Source organism: Trachurus trachurus, assembly GCF_905171665.1.
Source record: "Trachurus trachurus genome assembly, chromosome: 9".
NCBI classification, from domain to species: Eukaryota; Metazoa; Chordata; class Actinopteri; order Carangiformes; family Carangidae; genus Trachurus; species Trachurus trachurus.
In genome coordinates, this window is record NC_139895.1 from 13,979,248 (window position 1) to 13,997,921 (window position 18,674).

The 18,674-nt window shown below is 40.6% G+C and overlaps 1 protein-coding gene across 1 annotated transcript in view; it reads right to left on the reverse strand.

The window, feature by feature from the left end:
* tmem8b (transmembrane protein 8B) overlaps window positions 1-18,139 on the reverse strand; it is a gene marked incomplete at both ends in the record, with an annotated part of 33,922 nt that extends 15,783 nt beyond the window's left edge. Inside the window, 5 exons of the mRNA XM_083979879.1 lie at window positions 4,531-4,654; window positions 5,092-5,188; window positions 14,772-15,157; window positions 17,689-17,929; window positions 18,122-18,139. Of these exons, the coding sequence (XP_083836005.1) occupies window positions 4,531-4,654; window positions 5,092-5,188; window positions 14,772-15,157; window positions 17,689-17,929; window positions 18,122-18,139 (866 nt within the window). The remainder of the gene's footprint in view (window positions 1-4,530; window positions 4,655-5,091; window positions 5,189-14,771; window positions 15,158-17,688; window positions 17,930-18,121) is intronic.
* Between the last annotated feature and the right edge of the window lie 535 nt (window positions 18,140-18,674).

The window sequence follows — 18,674 nt, forward strand, 5'->3', positions numbered from 1 at the left end:
CATCGCCTAATTTGCATAATCAACAGAGATAATGAAATAAATTAATTCCTCATCACGTGGAAACGGTCCTTGTTATATTGAGATAACAAAATAAGTGGATATCACGAGAAATCGGACTTTACTTTGTTATATCGAGATAATGAAATAATAAGTAGTTATCACAAGAAAACGGTAATTGGCTTCTGTACTGTATGTTACACCAGGTTACACCAAGATCTAATTAAGCTATAGTGAACATGTCAAACATAATACCTATTAAACAACAGCACGTTCGCTCGTGTGTTACCAAACTGATCTTAGCGTGTAGCTGAAAACACATAGCACGGCTGCAGACTTTATCTGCAGCACTTTGGAGATCAAATGATTGTGTTCAGCCGATCAGATGTCAGACGATTTTACAATCTCTAAATTCAAAGCAGTTGGCAAAAGTAATTTTCAACAAATGATGTCTGCGCTTCAGAGACGGAGACAAGGACTCCAGAGCTCTGCTGCGATTGTGTAACCTTCATTTGTTATTCACTTTTTCTATGTCTGAATTTTTTTTCAAAACTCCGTTCTTGACTTCTCGTGTCAACATCTCCTATTTTCTCTCTAGAAAACGATTAAAACCAAAAATGTTTTTCTTTGAAATGTGAAACTTGAATAGAGGCCGTTCATTATACAGCTAATTGTCGCCTACAAACTAATAATCGTGCATAGATCTCTGACACTACATGAGATAAAAGAAAAACCTTGTACATTTGTGCTCCACTGTAGCTTTTTTTTTATTATTATTGCAAGACTCTACGATCAATCCTAGAAAATTAAATTCCTGCAGGTAACAAATGTGTTTCATTCCCTTTTCCCAGCAGATGATTTTTTTAATTGATACAACTACACACTTCTTTTGTTTTCTAAGTTGTATCAGTCGACTTAATTGTAGCGTTAAAGAGTGCCTGTCATCCACACCCTCCTCAGCCCTTCTTCTCCTCGACAAAACCCAACTTGTGAACGCCTAGAAATCGAACACATACAGCAGAGATGCTCTCATGTGAGGATGAGGCGTTATCCCACACCATCTGTTATTATCTGTTATTCAAATTCAATTGAAACTCCCAAGTGGCCTGAGAAAAATCAGCTTAATTTCATTCTGCACACATTTTAGTGCCATTAAGGGTTCGGCAAAAACAGCTCAATCTGCTGAATAACTAATACTTATGAACTTGTGAAAAATATTGTGTTAGACAAGTTAATGGAAGCATTTTCTCCACCTTCTCCTTTCAACATTTTCCACACTGCCGTTACACAACGAGTGTGCACTTAACCGCCTTCATGTGCGGATTAAACTGTACATGAAGGCGGGGAGAATTACAGAGATAAGGCATTTTCTACTGAAGAAAAGATAACAGCGGTGCCCTTTACAAAATAAAATAACAACAACAGCAACAACTTTGTTTTGTTCGGATGAGGCATCACAGTCTGTTTCATATACTAAAGATGGAAAAACTAATGTCTCTGATTCTCCAGCAACAAATTCCGAATGATGATGAAGATTATGAACAAAAAGACGAAGAAAGAAGTACTTGCTCTTTGATTTGAGAGACCAACGGAAAAATCAGATTCTCTGTTCACGTTTTAGAGAGATGTTAAAATTGCCAGCAGTCAGATTCAGTCACCAAATGAAACACAAGCAGGAATTCAAGACGTCCTGATTGAAAAAGAAAAAAAATATATATCTGAAAGTGAATTTCAAATATGGTCCATCATGTGCCCTTTTAGAAGAGACACATCTGAGTCATTTTGTTCACATTTCCTATTATGCAAATGTGTAAAAATCTGCTTTTAAGCCTCAAAATCAACCCCTCTTCCATGTCATATGCTAGGTGTGCAGCAGCGACACGTTCATGAAGCCGGGCCCAAATTAATTTGCCGGGTAACAGATGGGAGAAGGATGTGGCTGATTGAGGGAGGCTGCACGATTTAAACAGGGAGCTTGGTGTCTTCATTAGAGCCCTGAATTATTAATTTTGGTAAACAAACTAGTGATTGTTGTACCAAGATGAGTTTTTAAGAAATATTGAATGTCCCCATTTTGCAATTGTCTCCCTGTAATCAACAGCAAATATTGTCTCAGAGAGGTTGCTGTGGGGCACGGGGATTAAGCCAAAGAACTGATAATGAGAATGTCAAAAATTTATGAGCAACAGTCATTCAACCGCTGTCGGTTAATTTCTGCTTGTAAATTACGTTTTGGAGACTTTTTCGGAGTTGACTTCTCTAGAGCAGGCAATTTACACACCAGTCTGACATTTTAGGGAAATAACGTTTATTTGCTTTGCTACTCCACAGTTAGATGAGTGAATCGACCCCCCCCCTTTCACTCTGTCTCATACAGTACATGTGTGTGAGTGTGTGTGTTTACACTACGTCTGCGATTTTGTTCCCTGTGGTGGAGCGAAAACTAAAAAATAAACTAGAAAAAAAAAAACAGTAGACATCTGGTTATGCATGTGGTAAAATGGATCAATTTTTAGTACAAACAGTGGGGGAGGAGACGGGTCTGGCGCAAACAAAAAAACAGAGTGAGTGCAATCCATGTTTTATTCCTGTCTACAGTGAATCACCACATGTGTGCAGACACACAAGGCTCTACATTGCACCTTACACCTCTTTCTAATTAAGATCTTTCCCATCCAGCTCCCCCTAGAGGTGGAGGAGGGATAAAATGATAGAATTGTAAGAATCAATCATTTATTTTGTGGATTGCAAATACGAACTGAAGTTTTTCGGGGGACGAGTAGAGTACTTTTTTATCTATGTGTTGGTCATTCTGTTTGTTTGACTGATTGTATCGCAATAGTTGATTGTATTGATTCTTGGACTCCAAGCATCTATCATTTATTTTGTGAATTGCAAATACGAACTGAATGTTTTTAGTACTAGAATAGTAGAATACTAGTGCACTTTTCTTTTTTTTTTCTTTTTTTTAATCTCTGTGTTGGTCAGGCTGTTTACTTGACAGTCCCATTTTGCAAGTGTAAGAAAGATTTCCACATCCAACCGTGAGCGTGTTCATGTAAAGGGATTTGCAGCATCTAGTCAATCCTACTCCATGAAAACCATAATATTAGAAAAAAGTTAAATCTATTCTCCAGGTTAAAAACATCAAAAGCATAAAGACAACTGTCAAAACATTGTTAATTATATTCACTGCAGGTTGATTTGAATGATTACATTTATGTATTCCATTAAAATAATGTGTGGTTGACATGTCTTCTTATGGCGGTGTCAAACAGACTCTAAATAAAGAATAAAAGTGAAAACGTAATTTAAAGCAGTAAGTAGGCTCACTTTCCTATCTTGTAAGTACAACAAGTACAAGGCTTTAGTGCTTCAATCTGTCTTATAGGGTATTAGTGTACAGCAACACAATGAAATGGCTTTGACATTGCTTACAGGCAACAGGAGATAAAAAATGAAATGAAGGGGCCCTCCTACATGGGAGTTACTCCGGCTGAGGAACTGGCCCCTCTGCAATAATGTGGGCCGACCCTTAATGGACGGGTTGGAGGGGGGCGTCTCATCAGGCCCTGGTAGATGAGAGATAGATCCCGACAGGCCGCATTTTGTACAGGGTATGTGTCAGAGAGTCAGCTAAACTACCAGGTTGGTAATAAAACACAATTATGTTATATACTAATTATTGTGGGGGTGAGCAACATGTATTTACTTTGTCTGACATGTCACTCTGGCAATGTGCAGCTCAGGGAAGCTGACACGGAGGAGTCGTCGGGCAGAGCCAAAGGTTTTACTCTTCTCTGAACACTTTTACCCAGAGGTGACTTTTATTTGTGCCCATTTCTGATTTCTAATCTTTTTATAAGTCTGACCTGATCATTTCTAATTTGTTTGATTCCTAAGAACTATAATTGACAGCTAAACATTGACAGTTAACTATTAAATAGCTGATGACAGGCTTTTTCAGTTTGAACAAGGGGAAAATAAATGACTGCTTTCTGGGTATAATTCTTCACTCTTATCACTTAAGGATGGTTATAATTATTGATTGCAATTGGGGGAAGTGTGGGTACACAATATGCATGTGAGCCTCAGCAGCAGTAGAGTAGGGAAGTCACCAAGCAGAATCATCCTTTTCCACCCAATCGATCACCAACTGATCGATTGGTGCTACTGGTGTTCTTCTCCTCCTATGATCTGTGCACCGAGCTCCACAGGAAGTTAAACAGTAATTCCATTTTCCAAGACAATTGATTATATGCACTGGTCCGTTATCTCAAGCATTAATTACTCTGCGGCAGCAGGTTAAGTGAGCAGCATAAATTTTCATAGGGATGTCGCCAGGACAGAAGTGAAACCACCACCAAAAACCCTCTAGCCAGCCTGGCTATGCTCCCCGTCTTCACAGTTTTTATGCTAAGCTAAGTTAGCTGTGGGCAGTAGCTTCATAAAGTATAGACAGATACTTATCCTAAATAAAGTGTAAGCATTAAGGATGAAAAATGTCAAAATACAGTTTCAGGATCATCTTACCCATGTTCAGTGCCACATAAAGAGCGCAGACTGAGGTACCAGGTGCCCGTTTGTGGATAGGGAATCCTCAGTTTGGTGATATTAGCAGAGGTGTTCAAAGACAGGAAAAACCCGGCCTCCGATTCTGCAACAGAAGAAAACAACAAGCAGTGAAATAAACAGTGTACAAGAGGATAAGCATTAACATATTTCTTTCTGAAGAAAATTGACATTTGCTTGCCAGTGAAGATTTGAGAAACATATTAAATTGTTGAAAGACTGAAATAGTTGTGGTTGTAAAAAGAACTGGAGTAAATAAGTGATTTAAATGTTCCCTTTGTGTAGGCGATGAATTGAGCTATGATTCAAGTGAAGCTTGAGCAGAACAGTTGTAAATTTTTGCTTGACAAGTCAAAGTATTAGGAGTAGAAATAAGTGGAAAAGCGTTTTTGCAGCCGCCGTTAACATATGGGAAAAAAACATGAATTACTTGTAATATTCCTGTGGGGCAATGAGCAGTTTATTGATTTAAAGGGGGGTTACAAAACACACAAGGCCTCAGATGGGTTAAATTATACATACCTGATTCACATTTCAGTGACGAGTTTTCCCTCAAGAAAAGAGGCATCCCATGATTCAGGCAGCCAAACACTGTGACATTAGCTCCCTTCAGCACAGACTGCGAGGAGGAAACACAAGCAAACGTCATTCATGCGTCTAACCGTCAACCATCTGCTGCCATCATGCTTGTGAGCTAACACTGTTCACGATAACCTCAGGTCTCATTTCCCCTCAGCTGTTAGATAGTAAACTTTAGAACCAACAAATCAAGTGAAACTGCTCCCCCTCTGTCTGCCTGAGGCGCCTAAATGAAGATGTTGGCAGTTTATCTCCGCAGAGCATCAATTATACATTAACACACTCATGCAATAAAAAATAAATCCTGGAGGAGGAATTTTTCATGCGTTGGGGAGTTGTGACTATACCTACACGGGGCGGGCTCGTTCTGCAGGGAGGTGCACTGCTTGCACAGTTGCCACTACGGTCCAATTTGGTATAATTGAGAGAACAACAGGAGCACAAATAGCAGCAGGAATTACTGGATGTGTTCATAAAGCATCGGCATCCACTCAAGCACTTAATTCGACACTTCACAAGTTTCAAAAATTCCTTCTAATTCATTCACAGCGTCACTGGGGATGAAGAGTATCAGCAGCAGCAGAGCACTGATGAGTTTTACAACCACGGTGGAAAGCGTCCAACTAAGTTACTAAACCTGATTCTGCAGATTCGGTATTTACCTAGGGCAGCTTGGATTACTTTCGACTCCTTGAATAAATAAACTTCCTTTTTCACCTCTTGAGTGCATTACGACATGAGCGTAATGTATATGCAGCGAGTTGGCAAAGTTGTTGTTGATTAATGCAATAACTCAACAAACACTTTGCCAGGTGCTGAGATTTCAAGCTTCCTAAACTCACCATCTGGCCTCTTACTCTCCTGGTGGTAAGACTCAATCACACCCACTGGCATTTGAAGACAGTCGTCTCTTCCCCTCTCTTTTGTCCCAGCTCCTCCTCACAGCTTAAAGATGTAGGATTAAGTGAGAAACACAGGTGGGCAAAATACCGAACTTGCCCATCCCATCCTCGCCCCAAAAAAAAAGGCACAGGGGACAGAAATCGGTCAGCAGGCGCCCAAAGCCAGACTCTCTATCTGAAGTGACTGTTATCCACATTTCTGGTTGGTGAGTTAATGAGCTCAGGCGAAAGTAGAGACGCCTTCAGCCATGTGTTCGTCTGTCAGTCCACCAATCTGGTCCAGACTAAAAAAAAAATCTCCATTATTAGACAAACTGCTATGAAGGATGAGGATGAAATCTGACCTCACTGGTCTGACACGACCATGAGGTTGACATTTGGGTGTCAAGAGTGAAATATTGACCACTATTAATTGGACTGCACTGTGGCATTCCCAACAGATATCGAAGATCTTCAGATGATGTATCCTGAGGTTGAAGTTTGACCCACATGTTCATGATCATCTTGTCCAATACCTTTAATTAGCAACGTGTGTATGCGCTACCACACTGAACCAACCAAGGGGGTGGATCGGACTACACGTAGACATAACTCACAGGCGGCCATCTTGCGTCGGTCCACCTGCTCTGACTCTGGCCGCAGAAAGGTGGGTGATTCAGTCATCGGCACTAAAAAACTACTTGGTGAACATTTGATCGTATATACTGTAGCTATTACTTTAACTATTTCCATAATGTTACTTTCATAGAAAGGTACATAATTACAATTATTTGTAATTTTAAGTATGCAATATCATGACTGCATTTCTGATGTTCATAAAAAACCAAACCGTTTGAAAATCGGACAAAAACTGAGCAAGTTCTGGTTATTTTAGTAGAACATGCAACATACAGTAGGTATATTGCTTTGAGGGAGCAAGTGGACCGATGCAAGATGGCGGCCGTGTGGTGACACCATGTCATTGGACATACAGTATATCAATGGAACCAACACTGTAAACATACAGTACCTGCAAAACAGCCTCACAGAGCCAAACATAAAACATGTCTACCCAAAATAAATCAGGTATTTTATTCCTTATGTTCATTTGGTTTGTTTGTTTCCACAACGTGGAATAAACTGAAGCTCAGGTGCAGTTTATGGCCAATGACAGTAGTTTGTGAACTGTTAAAGCAGAGTTATGGTCAACCTGCAAAATGTTGCTCAAGAGACACAAACACGTCTACTGCTGTGTATAAACAAGGAGGGCGTTGTACACTTTCTGTGCTGAGGGGCCCCATCACCCAGTGATCTGTCCGTACGAACAATAAACCCCATGCAGAGGGTGACAGCCAAAGTATTGTTATAGATGTTTATCATTAAGTCTTCGTGACTCAGAAGATACATTATGTGATGAGACAGGAGGAAATAAATTCCCTCATAATCGTTACCCCCCCCCCCTCCAAAAGCTGGCCCACGTTAAAGCTCTGGGAGGTTGTAAATGACTCAGCAACCCCCTTTAGGACCTCACTGCGTTTCTTTTTTTTTTTATCTCTATAGTGCAATTAACCAAACAATACCTATTGGAAACTGGAAAATATAAACGAGAAAAATAAGATTCTCAAAAAATACCATCACAGGTTTTTGGAGATTCATCTGGATTTTCATATGTTAAAAAATAAGTAATTACTCGATTGACATCACTAACATCGATATATCCCAAAAGCATTTATATTTCAATGAGTCAAAATGAGATTAACCAATATACAACCATTCAAATTCTTATGTCTTTCGCTCCTTTGCGTCACAGCCATAATCTGACTTTCCTCTGGAGTGTAAGATATTTTCAGCTGCCAACCTTTACCTGTTGTTGTATTACACAGGTAGTGACCTCCCTGATGAAATGTGTAAAAACCGATGACGAATGGGTTACTGTTTTCATTAACATTAATGCTAATGCACCATTATGGAAATTGGTTATTAGAAATTTGTTAAGGCACTTCAGATTACAAGTCAATGTAATTCTAGACCCAGAGTATCCAGCGGTAAATACAAATGATCCAGTCTCTACTCTGCTGTACAGTACGTGTCTATAAACAACCGAGTTCCTCAGGAAACACACGCAACATTAAGGAAACGAGCCGTTCTCAAGATGCAGGTGATTATTTTGTGATGTCTGATCCTCGTCAGATCTCTCGTCTGAACCACTCACGGTGGCGTCGTCAACATCAGGAAATGTCTTTGTTTTCTCCGTCCCCTTCTCTCTGTCAGAGCTGATATTAAGATTTCGCTGATAACTTTCTCGAATCAATCTACCTTTTCCTCCCAGATCTGTATCGTTTCCTCCTTGTAGCTGGAGGCGGACCATGTATACCTCGGCACCACAGCGGCTTTTGCTGTCCAGTAATCAGTGCTTTGAAATGGATTTCAATCACTTCTAAAAATACCTTACTGTTGTCAGGGTACTGTTGTTAATGTATGTTCAGCGCTTGTTGTGCATGCCCTCTTTTTTTTAATTTTTTTCTTAAGCCTCATTTAAAATTCATGTCTGGACTGCTAATGTTAATTTTGTTTGGGCTTTTATTTATTGCTGTTACTTGTAAAGCACTTTGTAACATCGTTGTGAACATCGCTACATTAATCACGTTTAATACCGTGATTTGTATGCCTGATCCATTATGCAGCTGTTAGTTATGATTGTGGTATGTGAGTGGCAGAGGTACAATTCAATCAGAGGGACAGTCTCCCAACAATGCTCAAGCTCAAGGTGACTGAGGCAAAGTAGCTACTGTAAAACAAAACAAAAATAAAAGAAGTAAACAACTCTTCAGAAGCAGCTACTCCAGCTCTTGCTTCAATTAGAAACAACTTCTGATGAGTGTCACTTCATCGTGTCCTAATGTGGCTTTCGATTCGCTGGATTTCCCAGTAGTTACGCCGGTGACATTTGCCGAGCAGGACACAAAGCCAACTGATGCAGAAGCACTGATGAAGTTGGCATATGTACTCTATTTATACATGTGTCCAGTTTCCAAACTAATTAAATAAAACTCCACAATGAATACATAACCTCTCTCTTGTTTTGACGGATATTTATTATTTCAACTTAAAAGGAACGATTTTTCATGGATCTCACTCCCTGAACGTCACTAAACAGACTAATGCTGCCTGGCAACAGCAAACACGAACATTTCTTTGTCTCTTTGTTTGCTCTTGGCTTCAGTTAAGCTTTTTCTAATAAAATACAAAATCAAATTAATAAATGAGCATGATATATTATTAAAGCAGATATCAGCTTCACGGCCGTTTCGGCTAATGCTGCGTTCAAGGCAGGCTTTTGAAACCGTAAGTTACAGCTTCAAGTCACAACTACGACTTGGTAGCGTTCCAGGTAACCCGTAGCTCGTGTTTTTACCATCCTGTTGTCTGTGAAAGTTCCCTATAACGGCCACTCGTAACTTCCGACCCGTGAACTCGTACCAGATCGAACTGGTATGACTTCACAGGAAGGAAAAACACAAAGTACGAGTTTCTTTGAACACACCATGAGTTAGCAGCCCCCGCCCTTGTCAGGCATCAATTGGTCCTCGTGCTACGTCACCACATTCACGCGCATCCCTTGGCTGCACACACAGCCCTTCATGCCGTTCTCTCTCCTCATTGGATAACACTTGTATCCCACAAGGAAAATTTTCTCCTCGGGTTACAGCAGAGCAGAGTGACGGAGAGACTCGTGTTTAGGCTGAAATACTTCATGTAAGTGATTGCTGACGGAAAATAGGACTATTTAGGACTTATATTAACAAAAACATTCCACTGATATCTGCTTTAAATATGATATATTACTATAATAATATCATTATTTTATCATATAGTGTAAATAGTAAAGTACAGTACTACTATTACTAATACTACTAGATACAGACAGACAAGTAGATAGATACGATAGATAGATAGATAGATAGATAGATAGATAGATAGATAGATAGATAGATAGATAGATAGATAGATAGATAGATAGATATACATACATACATACAGTAGATAGATAGATAGACAGACAGAAAGATAGACAGACAGATAGATAGATAGATAGATAGATAGATAGATAGATAGATAGATAGATAGATAGATAGATAGATAGAACGATATAACAATAGATAGACATACATACATACAGTAGATAGATAGATAGATAGATAGATAGATAGATAGATAGATAGATAGATAGATAGATAGATAGATAGATAGATAGATAGATAGATAGATAGATAGATAGATAGATAGATGGATAGACTCTTTTGTGCCCCTGTACTCAGAACATAGTGGTGGATTATGTATAAAAACAAGTGTACAGTAACAACATATAACAGCTAACAAGGCCCCACATTCATAGTGTGTCAAGGACTAACGCTCATTACAGTACTTACAATTTCCTTCTCTGCATAAGCCCTAAAAGGAAGCCCTAAAGAAAACTGATCCGGTGCCAGTGGAGCTATCAGTGGAAATAAAAGCCATATGCATTCAATTCACACTCTTTCACTGAGAGTGATGCAAGGCAGACAAGCAGCTCCAGCTATTGTCTCCTTAAGCTCTGCAAATCTGCCAGAGTCCCCCACTGGCAGTGGCTGACTGGAATCTGCGCCTGTGACAAGCAAGTGACAGATCATCGCCGAGGGGGGAGAAATCTGTCCATAGAATAATATAGCATGACAGTCTCTCTGAAGAATACGTTCTGGTCGTGGCAACAATCATAGCGACCAGGTTTTCGCCGCAGCGGTATACGGTTCCTGACATCTGCAGAATCCATCAACTAAAAATCAATCAACTCCGCCCAGTTGTGACTTGTATTGGAGTGGAGGGGGTGGGAGGGGTCAGGGTGTATCCCAGCGATGCACGAGGACGAGTGAAAACAGAGGTTCGCTTGAGGAACACGTGAGAACAAGACAGAGAAAGAACCAGCGCTGCCATTTAAGCCCCCTGAGGATGATCTTGATCTTTTTTTCCCCCCACGAGGTGAATTCACTGTCGCCACCTCAACGCAGGCAAGCAATCACCCAATAAACCATCAAATTAATTCCCCAGTCAATAATAGTAATTTCCTTAAAAGTCAACTATTTGTGTTTCTCTCCGCTGACATTTTGGGGAAATACATCTGTTTGCTTTCTCACCGGGGGATTAGAGGAGACGATCGATCATTAATTTCATCTCTGTGTGTTGAGGAGAGATAAAAGATGGTGTTTAGCCGCGCTGCTTATCGCAGGAAGAGGAATCAGCATAGATGTTGCATTTTATCAACGTCTATCAATGAATCTGACCTAATTTTTCTGATCGATAAATCATTTTGTGTGTAAAGCCTAATATTCAAATGTCCTGTTTTGTACATCATTCAGAAATATTCACATTTGAGACAGTGAAACGAATAAATGTTGTATATTTTGCTTAAAATATATCTGTAAATGAACAAAATATAGCTGCAGATCTATCAATCAATCAACTAATTGAGCTTTATTAGCAGTAAAAGAGTACTGATAGGATTTCAGAGCAATTAATGGCTGCCATGTGGAGTTACACTGGCTGCATACATCCCACAAAACTCTGAACAAAACCTGTGACATGTGACCTGAGGATTTATCTGTGACTAGTTTGATTCAGAAACAGTAGTTGACAAAACAATCTCGTTACCAAGGTGTAAAGCAGTGGCTGGTTCAATCATATCACACAACATTTCCTCAGGTGAAGACTGAACTTTCAAAGTTTTCGAGTGAAAATCAATGATCAAAAACGTTCTTACGTTTGTGGATTAATGGGAATTCAAACTGGGCAACTCTGCTGATCAGGAGCTCTAAAACCCAACTTTACGGTAAGATTCTTTCGTTAACTTTTCAATGCTTTAAGGGCATTATTTCCTTGGTTTTTGAGTTGTTTCCTCCTGTTTCCAGCGCCTGTGCTAAGCTACAGGTACTGTACCGTAGGCAAAATGTGCCCTTGACCAAATATCTCCTCTGAATGCAGAGAGATGAAACTGATATCAATCTATCTCCCCGGAAGACAAAAACAAAAAAAAAGCATATTTCTCAAAATGTCAGGATATTCCTTTGAACTGAGTAATCAAAGATGTCTGTAAGGCTTTTATGCCTCATTCTCTAGTTATTTCAACACTGGCTGGCTTGCTTTCTATTAGGAGTAAAATGTTTAAAAGTCCATCTGCCAGCTTGTAGCTCTCCAGTTTCTGGCTCCCTGCAGACATCCAGAGCGACTGCAGGTGCATTCCTAATAACATTACTATCTAAAGCACAGCTTAACAAAGACATACCAAATCCTGCCTGGCTGATTTCTGCATTTTGTTCGCTCTCAATTCGAGACATATGTCACTATCCCAAACATTGGCGTCTGTTTGACTGCAAACTTTTTCAGCTCCCACAGCAAAGTCTGCAACCACACAAGCATCCATATTTAGCAGGCCCGCTCAGCCACACAGTCTGTGAGCCCAATTATTCACCCTGGCTTGCTGGGGCTTTTCCCTCGACTAGCTGGTATTCATATTTGCATTCTTGATTACAGTCTGATCTGTATGGTAAAGCAGGGTGAAGGGGGGAGCAGGTACAGTATAGCTCTCCTTTTCTGGAATGAATAGTATAGCAAATCACTCAATCAAAGCTATTTTGACGCATCCTTCATTTTTTTAAATGCAAACTGAAGCTGTTTTGGTCGCTTTTTTTCATGCATATTTTCACGTCGTAAAAACTCACAGCTAACCCTCCCCCCAGCCATGTGCATTTGTCTTCAATGAAGCCGGCCAGAAGGCAATCCGTCTGTCTACAGAGGTGGGTAACGTTAATAAGATGTTATGGATTACGGGGCGTGTTTGTGTCGTAGTGCCGTAAAACAGTCCATGTTCCTCGCAAGACGAGATCTGGGACACCGGGTCAAAGGCGCTGATCTTGCAGGGTTGGTTTTCAGCCAAGAGACGCTAGGTGGAAGGCAGAGAGCCTCCATTCCTCCCGTAAATAGTAATTTAAAGCTGGGGTAGGCAGGATTTGTTTTAAAAACAAAATATTAACTACTTTTAAAAGAAAAATTGTGTTTTCACATTCAGCTATCAGTAAGGAAAGGTCTGTGTGTTTGGGGCGATCACAGTGTTTCTCTATGTCTCTTTATGCAGCAGCCTGAAAAGCCTACAGCTCCCGGTATCTTTGACCAACCAATTCCTGATTAGTTGAGGGGTAGGGCTGCCACAAACGATTATTTTGATAGTCGACTAGTCACCGACTATTTTTTTCGATTAGTCGACTAATCGGATCATACGTAAATTGAATGTAAAACATACAGTTTATCGCACCAGCATGCAGCTGCTCTCATATAACCATAGCTTTCAGCTTGAAGTGTTTAAGGTATATGCTAACTAAAAATAAAGACAATTAAGATGATAGTTCATTAAACTTTTAATGAAATATGCAGCTTTAACTGTAGCATAAAGTGCAAACAGCTGAGTAAAATAAGGATAAGGCACTGGCCTAAACAACACCAAAATAAATACTTAAAGGTTTTTTTTTTAGGTTTTTCTTTCCTTCATTTGTCTCTGGCATTAAACATAGCTACATTTAAATAAAATGAGGTAGACACCTGAAACTAAGGAATTATTCACAATAATAAAGTTTTGGTAGGCCTATCATTCAAATATAACTTGTGCTCAGTGTAAATAATAGTCGTTCTGTTAAAAAAAAATCGAGTAGTTTATAAGACAATCGTCTTGTCTGAAGAAATGTAGGATTTGTTCCCTTTTTACTGTCACAGAAGGAGAAACATGGAAAGACTCAACAGAAAGTTCTGTGTGAAACTCTGTCAAATGAAAACAAGTGAAACTGAGGTGCAGCTCAAACTCTGCAAGGTGCGGACTGTGATGAGAAGCTACCGGAAAATATTGACGTAGTTTTACGCCGGGAGAGAAGACTTCCTCGTTAAGATGAGCGCTCATTACGTGACGAGGACCGCTGTGACCAGAAGCTGTAACGTTCCAATATAAGTCCGCGGTTTTATTTTTAAATGACGAACGGCTGTTTTTCAGTCCGTGATTTAAAACGATGGAGCGGCGGTACCGCTCCTAGTATCACTTCTCATTTAAAATGACAGACTATAGAGAGAGAGAGAGAGAGAGAGAGAGAGAGAGAGAGGAGCAGCGGTGGTGGTGGTGGCGGCGGCGGCGGCGGGTGGGGGGCTACACCGGTGCCGCTTGATGACGGACAAGACAGGTAGAGAGAGAAAAGAGAGAACACCTGTACTAACTCACCTTGAGTGAGTGAGTGCACGTGTGTGTGTGTGGTGGGCGGCTGCAGCGGCGGGTGCGTGTGTGGAAGGTGCCGCAGCAGTTTTGAGAGAAAAACAAAGTTAAAAAAAAAAAAAAAAACGACGCATCGACTATTAAATTAGTTGTCGACGATTTTAATAGTCGACGTAGTCGTGACTAGTCGACTAATCGTGGCAGCCCTATTGAGGGGCTGGCCCTATACTCTGTCCTCCTGATTTGTTAAGACCAATCAGGAATTCCCAGACCAGAATAGATTTGATTGGTCAAAGATACCGGGAGCTGTAGGCTCGTTTTCAAAACAAACCCTGCCTACCCCAGCTCTGAGCATCACAATCACTCAGTAGCTGTTTAATTGAGGTGCAAATCTTGCATAGTTTCTCTTGAATGTACAAATACTGAACTAAAGTTCTACCAGTATAATCTGAGGGACTCACCATGTTGAGTTTGAGCTCCATGTTGAGGACTCCTCCACTGTCCAAAACCGGCATCAGGTTGATGGCGAACACGGCGGCCCTGTCCGGCGGGATCGATATGTTCGGACCAAAGAAGACATAGAAGTGCACGGAGAAGGTGTCCAGCTCGTTGCGCAGGGTCGGACGGATGGGCCAGCACTTGTTAGTGTCGGCGGTGGGGGCGAGGTAAATGATGCTGTCCTCCGCGGTGCGCAGGCTGTGGCTGGCGTTCTGTGTCAGGCTGGGCAGGGTCGCCATGGACAGCGTCTCAGACAGGGAGAAACCCATCGCCGTTCCAAACGACTGAGGCATGTTCATGGAGGAGCCGGGCTGAGCTTGGTCCTTCGACAGACTGGGCTTGGAGCAATCTGTTCGGAGGAAGATAGATGTCAAACTCCCACAGGAAATCAATCAAACTGGGGCCTGTGTGTGCTGAACATTATGTTGTTCAAGAAGATACAGTGCACCTCCTGAAATCTTGTGTATCATTAAATCAACAACTGATCCCAAGCAAATCTCGAACAAACAGGCAATAAGCAAGTCGGTTTCTTGCATTATTATTATGCATGCTAATGATCCCCTTTCGGCTGGTTTCCATAATGTAAACAGCAAGGTTCTGCACTGTACCGCTGCTTCCTTTTCCTTTTCTTTCTCTTTTAACGAGACAAAGATTCAGAGTAATTGCAAACTGTATGCTTTCACTCAACACAAAAGAAACTCTCTGCAAAATGGTCATTGATGGCAACTGGCAGAGTACCATCAAATACCACCAATCCCCAAGGGTAAAGGATTTCAAAGGCTTTTCTGCCTCTGCCTCGTTTGCATAGTGTTGTCTCTGAAAAGGGTTTGAAGTATTTTGATGTACGTTCAGGCAGCTGAAGCTTTCCTAAAAATACCAAAATACTAAATACTTCAGGGCTCCAGGCAAAATGTAACTTCGGTAGAAACTAGAAGTGAAATCTGTGTGAAAATAAGTGACGACAGACCTAAATATATAACACTGGTTTATGTATGTATGTGTATGTGTGTGTGTGTGTGTGTGGGTGACAGAGCAGGGCGCTGTGTTTCATACCCAACAAAGAACTTGATTCTTTATGGTTTCTCTTCAATGTTCAATCAGCTACTAAAAGGGAAGACACCGGCGATGAAAATATTGTATAAACAACAGCGATAAATAATCAAGCGCAACCTAGTTTCTCCACTCTCTGCTGCGTCTAGCCAGCAACCCTGGTACCTGCAAATTGGACTGAATGTCGAACGAGGGGCTCGTATTTTCTGAGAGCGTTCATAACAACAATGAGAAATAATAGCGAGAAAGCACAAAGAGGTGAGGACTCTGGGTGATCTTCTCCCTGAACCTGAGGTGTTCTTCAATTTAAATCCACAAAAGGTCAAGTAAGATCTGCCTGGCAGGCAGGAGGAGAGACAGAGTGTGAATAATTAGTGTCTGCGTTGCCATGGTGACAAAGTGCACCGTACAGTGTCAAACAGAGGGAGGGATCGCTACAAGGGAGTGGACTTCCCACAGATTTGTGAGCCATCCCTGCGGAGTGGGCATAAAGAATATCTCTGCACTCCGCAACCCAAAAACAGCATGTAGCACTTAAGCGTGGTATCACTGGCCTCTTAGCGATCCCTCATGAATCGCCTCAGTTTGAGCTCCGGTCTTTTTCCTCAACAAGCCTCTTGACGGTCCAGCTGTGTTTGGCCTCGTCCCTTTTCCCCCATCACAACGTCACATGTCCGAAATCTAATTCCTGCCTGAGCATCTTGGACGCTTTTTGGTTTTGTTTTGTTTTTGCCTTCCCCTTTACAAATGGGAAGCCACGATTCTTCATCCTTTTTTGTCTGCATAATTTTGGATATTGGATATGATATGCCGGCAAAATCGACTCAGAGCTTTTGTGTAGTCTGATTTATGAGTTTCCAGGTTCACAGACATCACCACCCCGGTATCGTCTAAATTACACTTCGAAAGCAGCAGGGAAGGAAAATAATGAACAACAATAGAATCAACTAAAACGGCTAAAAGACAGCGGAAAATAAACCATTATCATAATCTAGTTGCAAATAATGAGGGAAATCAAACACATTACCTTTAATAATTAATTAAACGGCTTTGTTTAATTGACAAAATTGGTAAAGTGCTCTCATTAACGCAGCAACCTATTCTTCGTTGTGTGAAAAACCCTGATGAGACCTGCCAGTAGAAACGGTGCAAGTCACGTTTAAGACAAGAAGCAAAGCCAGTGTGTTGCAATATTATACAGTACTTGTCTTTAAATACAGTAAGATGTTGTAATAATCAGCTTATTCAATGTATCACACAGTGAAACATCAGCAAGGCACTTTTGATGCCACAATAATACTGTATGTAGCATATTATTATTCATACATGTATGCTATACTATACTATAGATAATAGCCTCCACTGTTCTGCATCAATAATGGTGTAAATGGTGGAATGACATCATGAATAATCTGAAATACATACTGAACAGTCAGGACCTGGCTGGAATAAAACCAATATAACCAGTAGAATGGTTTTTACTGGTTGTAAACCTTAAATATGTGTCATTCAGGTTATGTATGTTTTTTTTGTGCTCATATCATTGTTATTATGTTTAAACAAAGTGTGGCCATTTCTGGCTAGAAAAGCTGCTATTTCAGCCAGTACACTGGCCTACTTAAAATTATTTAATTTTCTAATTTACCTCTTTAAGCTGATTTAAATGAATAAATTAGGTCCTCTGTACTGATGATGTCCAATTAGTGTTATTTGATTATTGTCTTTTAATGTGTTTAGTCTTTCTTTTTCCAGGTATAAATCCAAAACGAGAACAGCTGCTTCATTTCATGGGAGGTAAAAAAAAAAAAAAAAGGAAATTAACACGCTCACCTGTGACCTGCACCCCGATGCGGAAGTAGACGTCGGAGTTGCTTAGATATCTCTCCACCAGGATGTAGTACCATTGTTCCCAGGCGGGAACGAGGGTGTCTAATTCACACGGGTTCCACTCCCTGCAGTCGAGGGCACTTGAGTTATGCACCGGCGGCGCCCGCGCTCTTATCTTCAGCACCACGGGACAACTGTCACTACTCTTGTTCTTGGTGCTGCAGTTTACCAGCTGAACTTTCACCTTTGATATATAATTGGGGATGAACACTCTGCACACACACACACACACACACACACACACACACACACACACACACACACACACACACACACAGATACATGTTTTAGGCAGAAGTAATACCACTGTGCTACAGTCTTTACATTATTCAGGATGTTAAAGAACAGTTTTTGCTCTGGTTTAAATTACTTTTACAGGAGCAGGTAAACTCATATCTTTTTTATATCCGTTTCATCTGAATGAAAAGTTCTGCAAAGATTAAAAAAAACACCAAACATCTAACATTTCAATACTCTTAACATTATTTCAGTTTTATGCACCGGATAAAAGAAACTTGCACCCAGGTGAAAACAATCATAAAGCAGCTATTCAGCGTTTACTCGTGTATGGGATGCTTGATTGCTCCCTTAGTTGTTTGTGTTTTTTTTATGCAGGTATAAAAAGGAATACAGGACAGTGCAAATTGCTGCATAGCACCGTTTCATATACACAATACACCAGGTAGCATTGTAAACATCTGCTGCCATCGGGCACAGATTTATTTTTAGACATAGTTGGTTGGTTTATTATTTTTCTTTTATTATCATTTTCTTCAGTTCAGTTTCCGAGCCACAGTTTGCTTATAGACTGAGGCAACACAACTACATGGTAAGATTTAAGGGGAAAGAATCTGGTCAAACCGCTTGTTAGAGAGTTTTTCTACCAGATCTTTCCATTGAAGTCGTCCAGGAGAGTCTAAGCTCTGGGT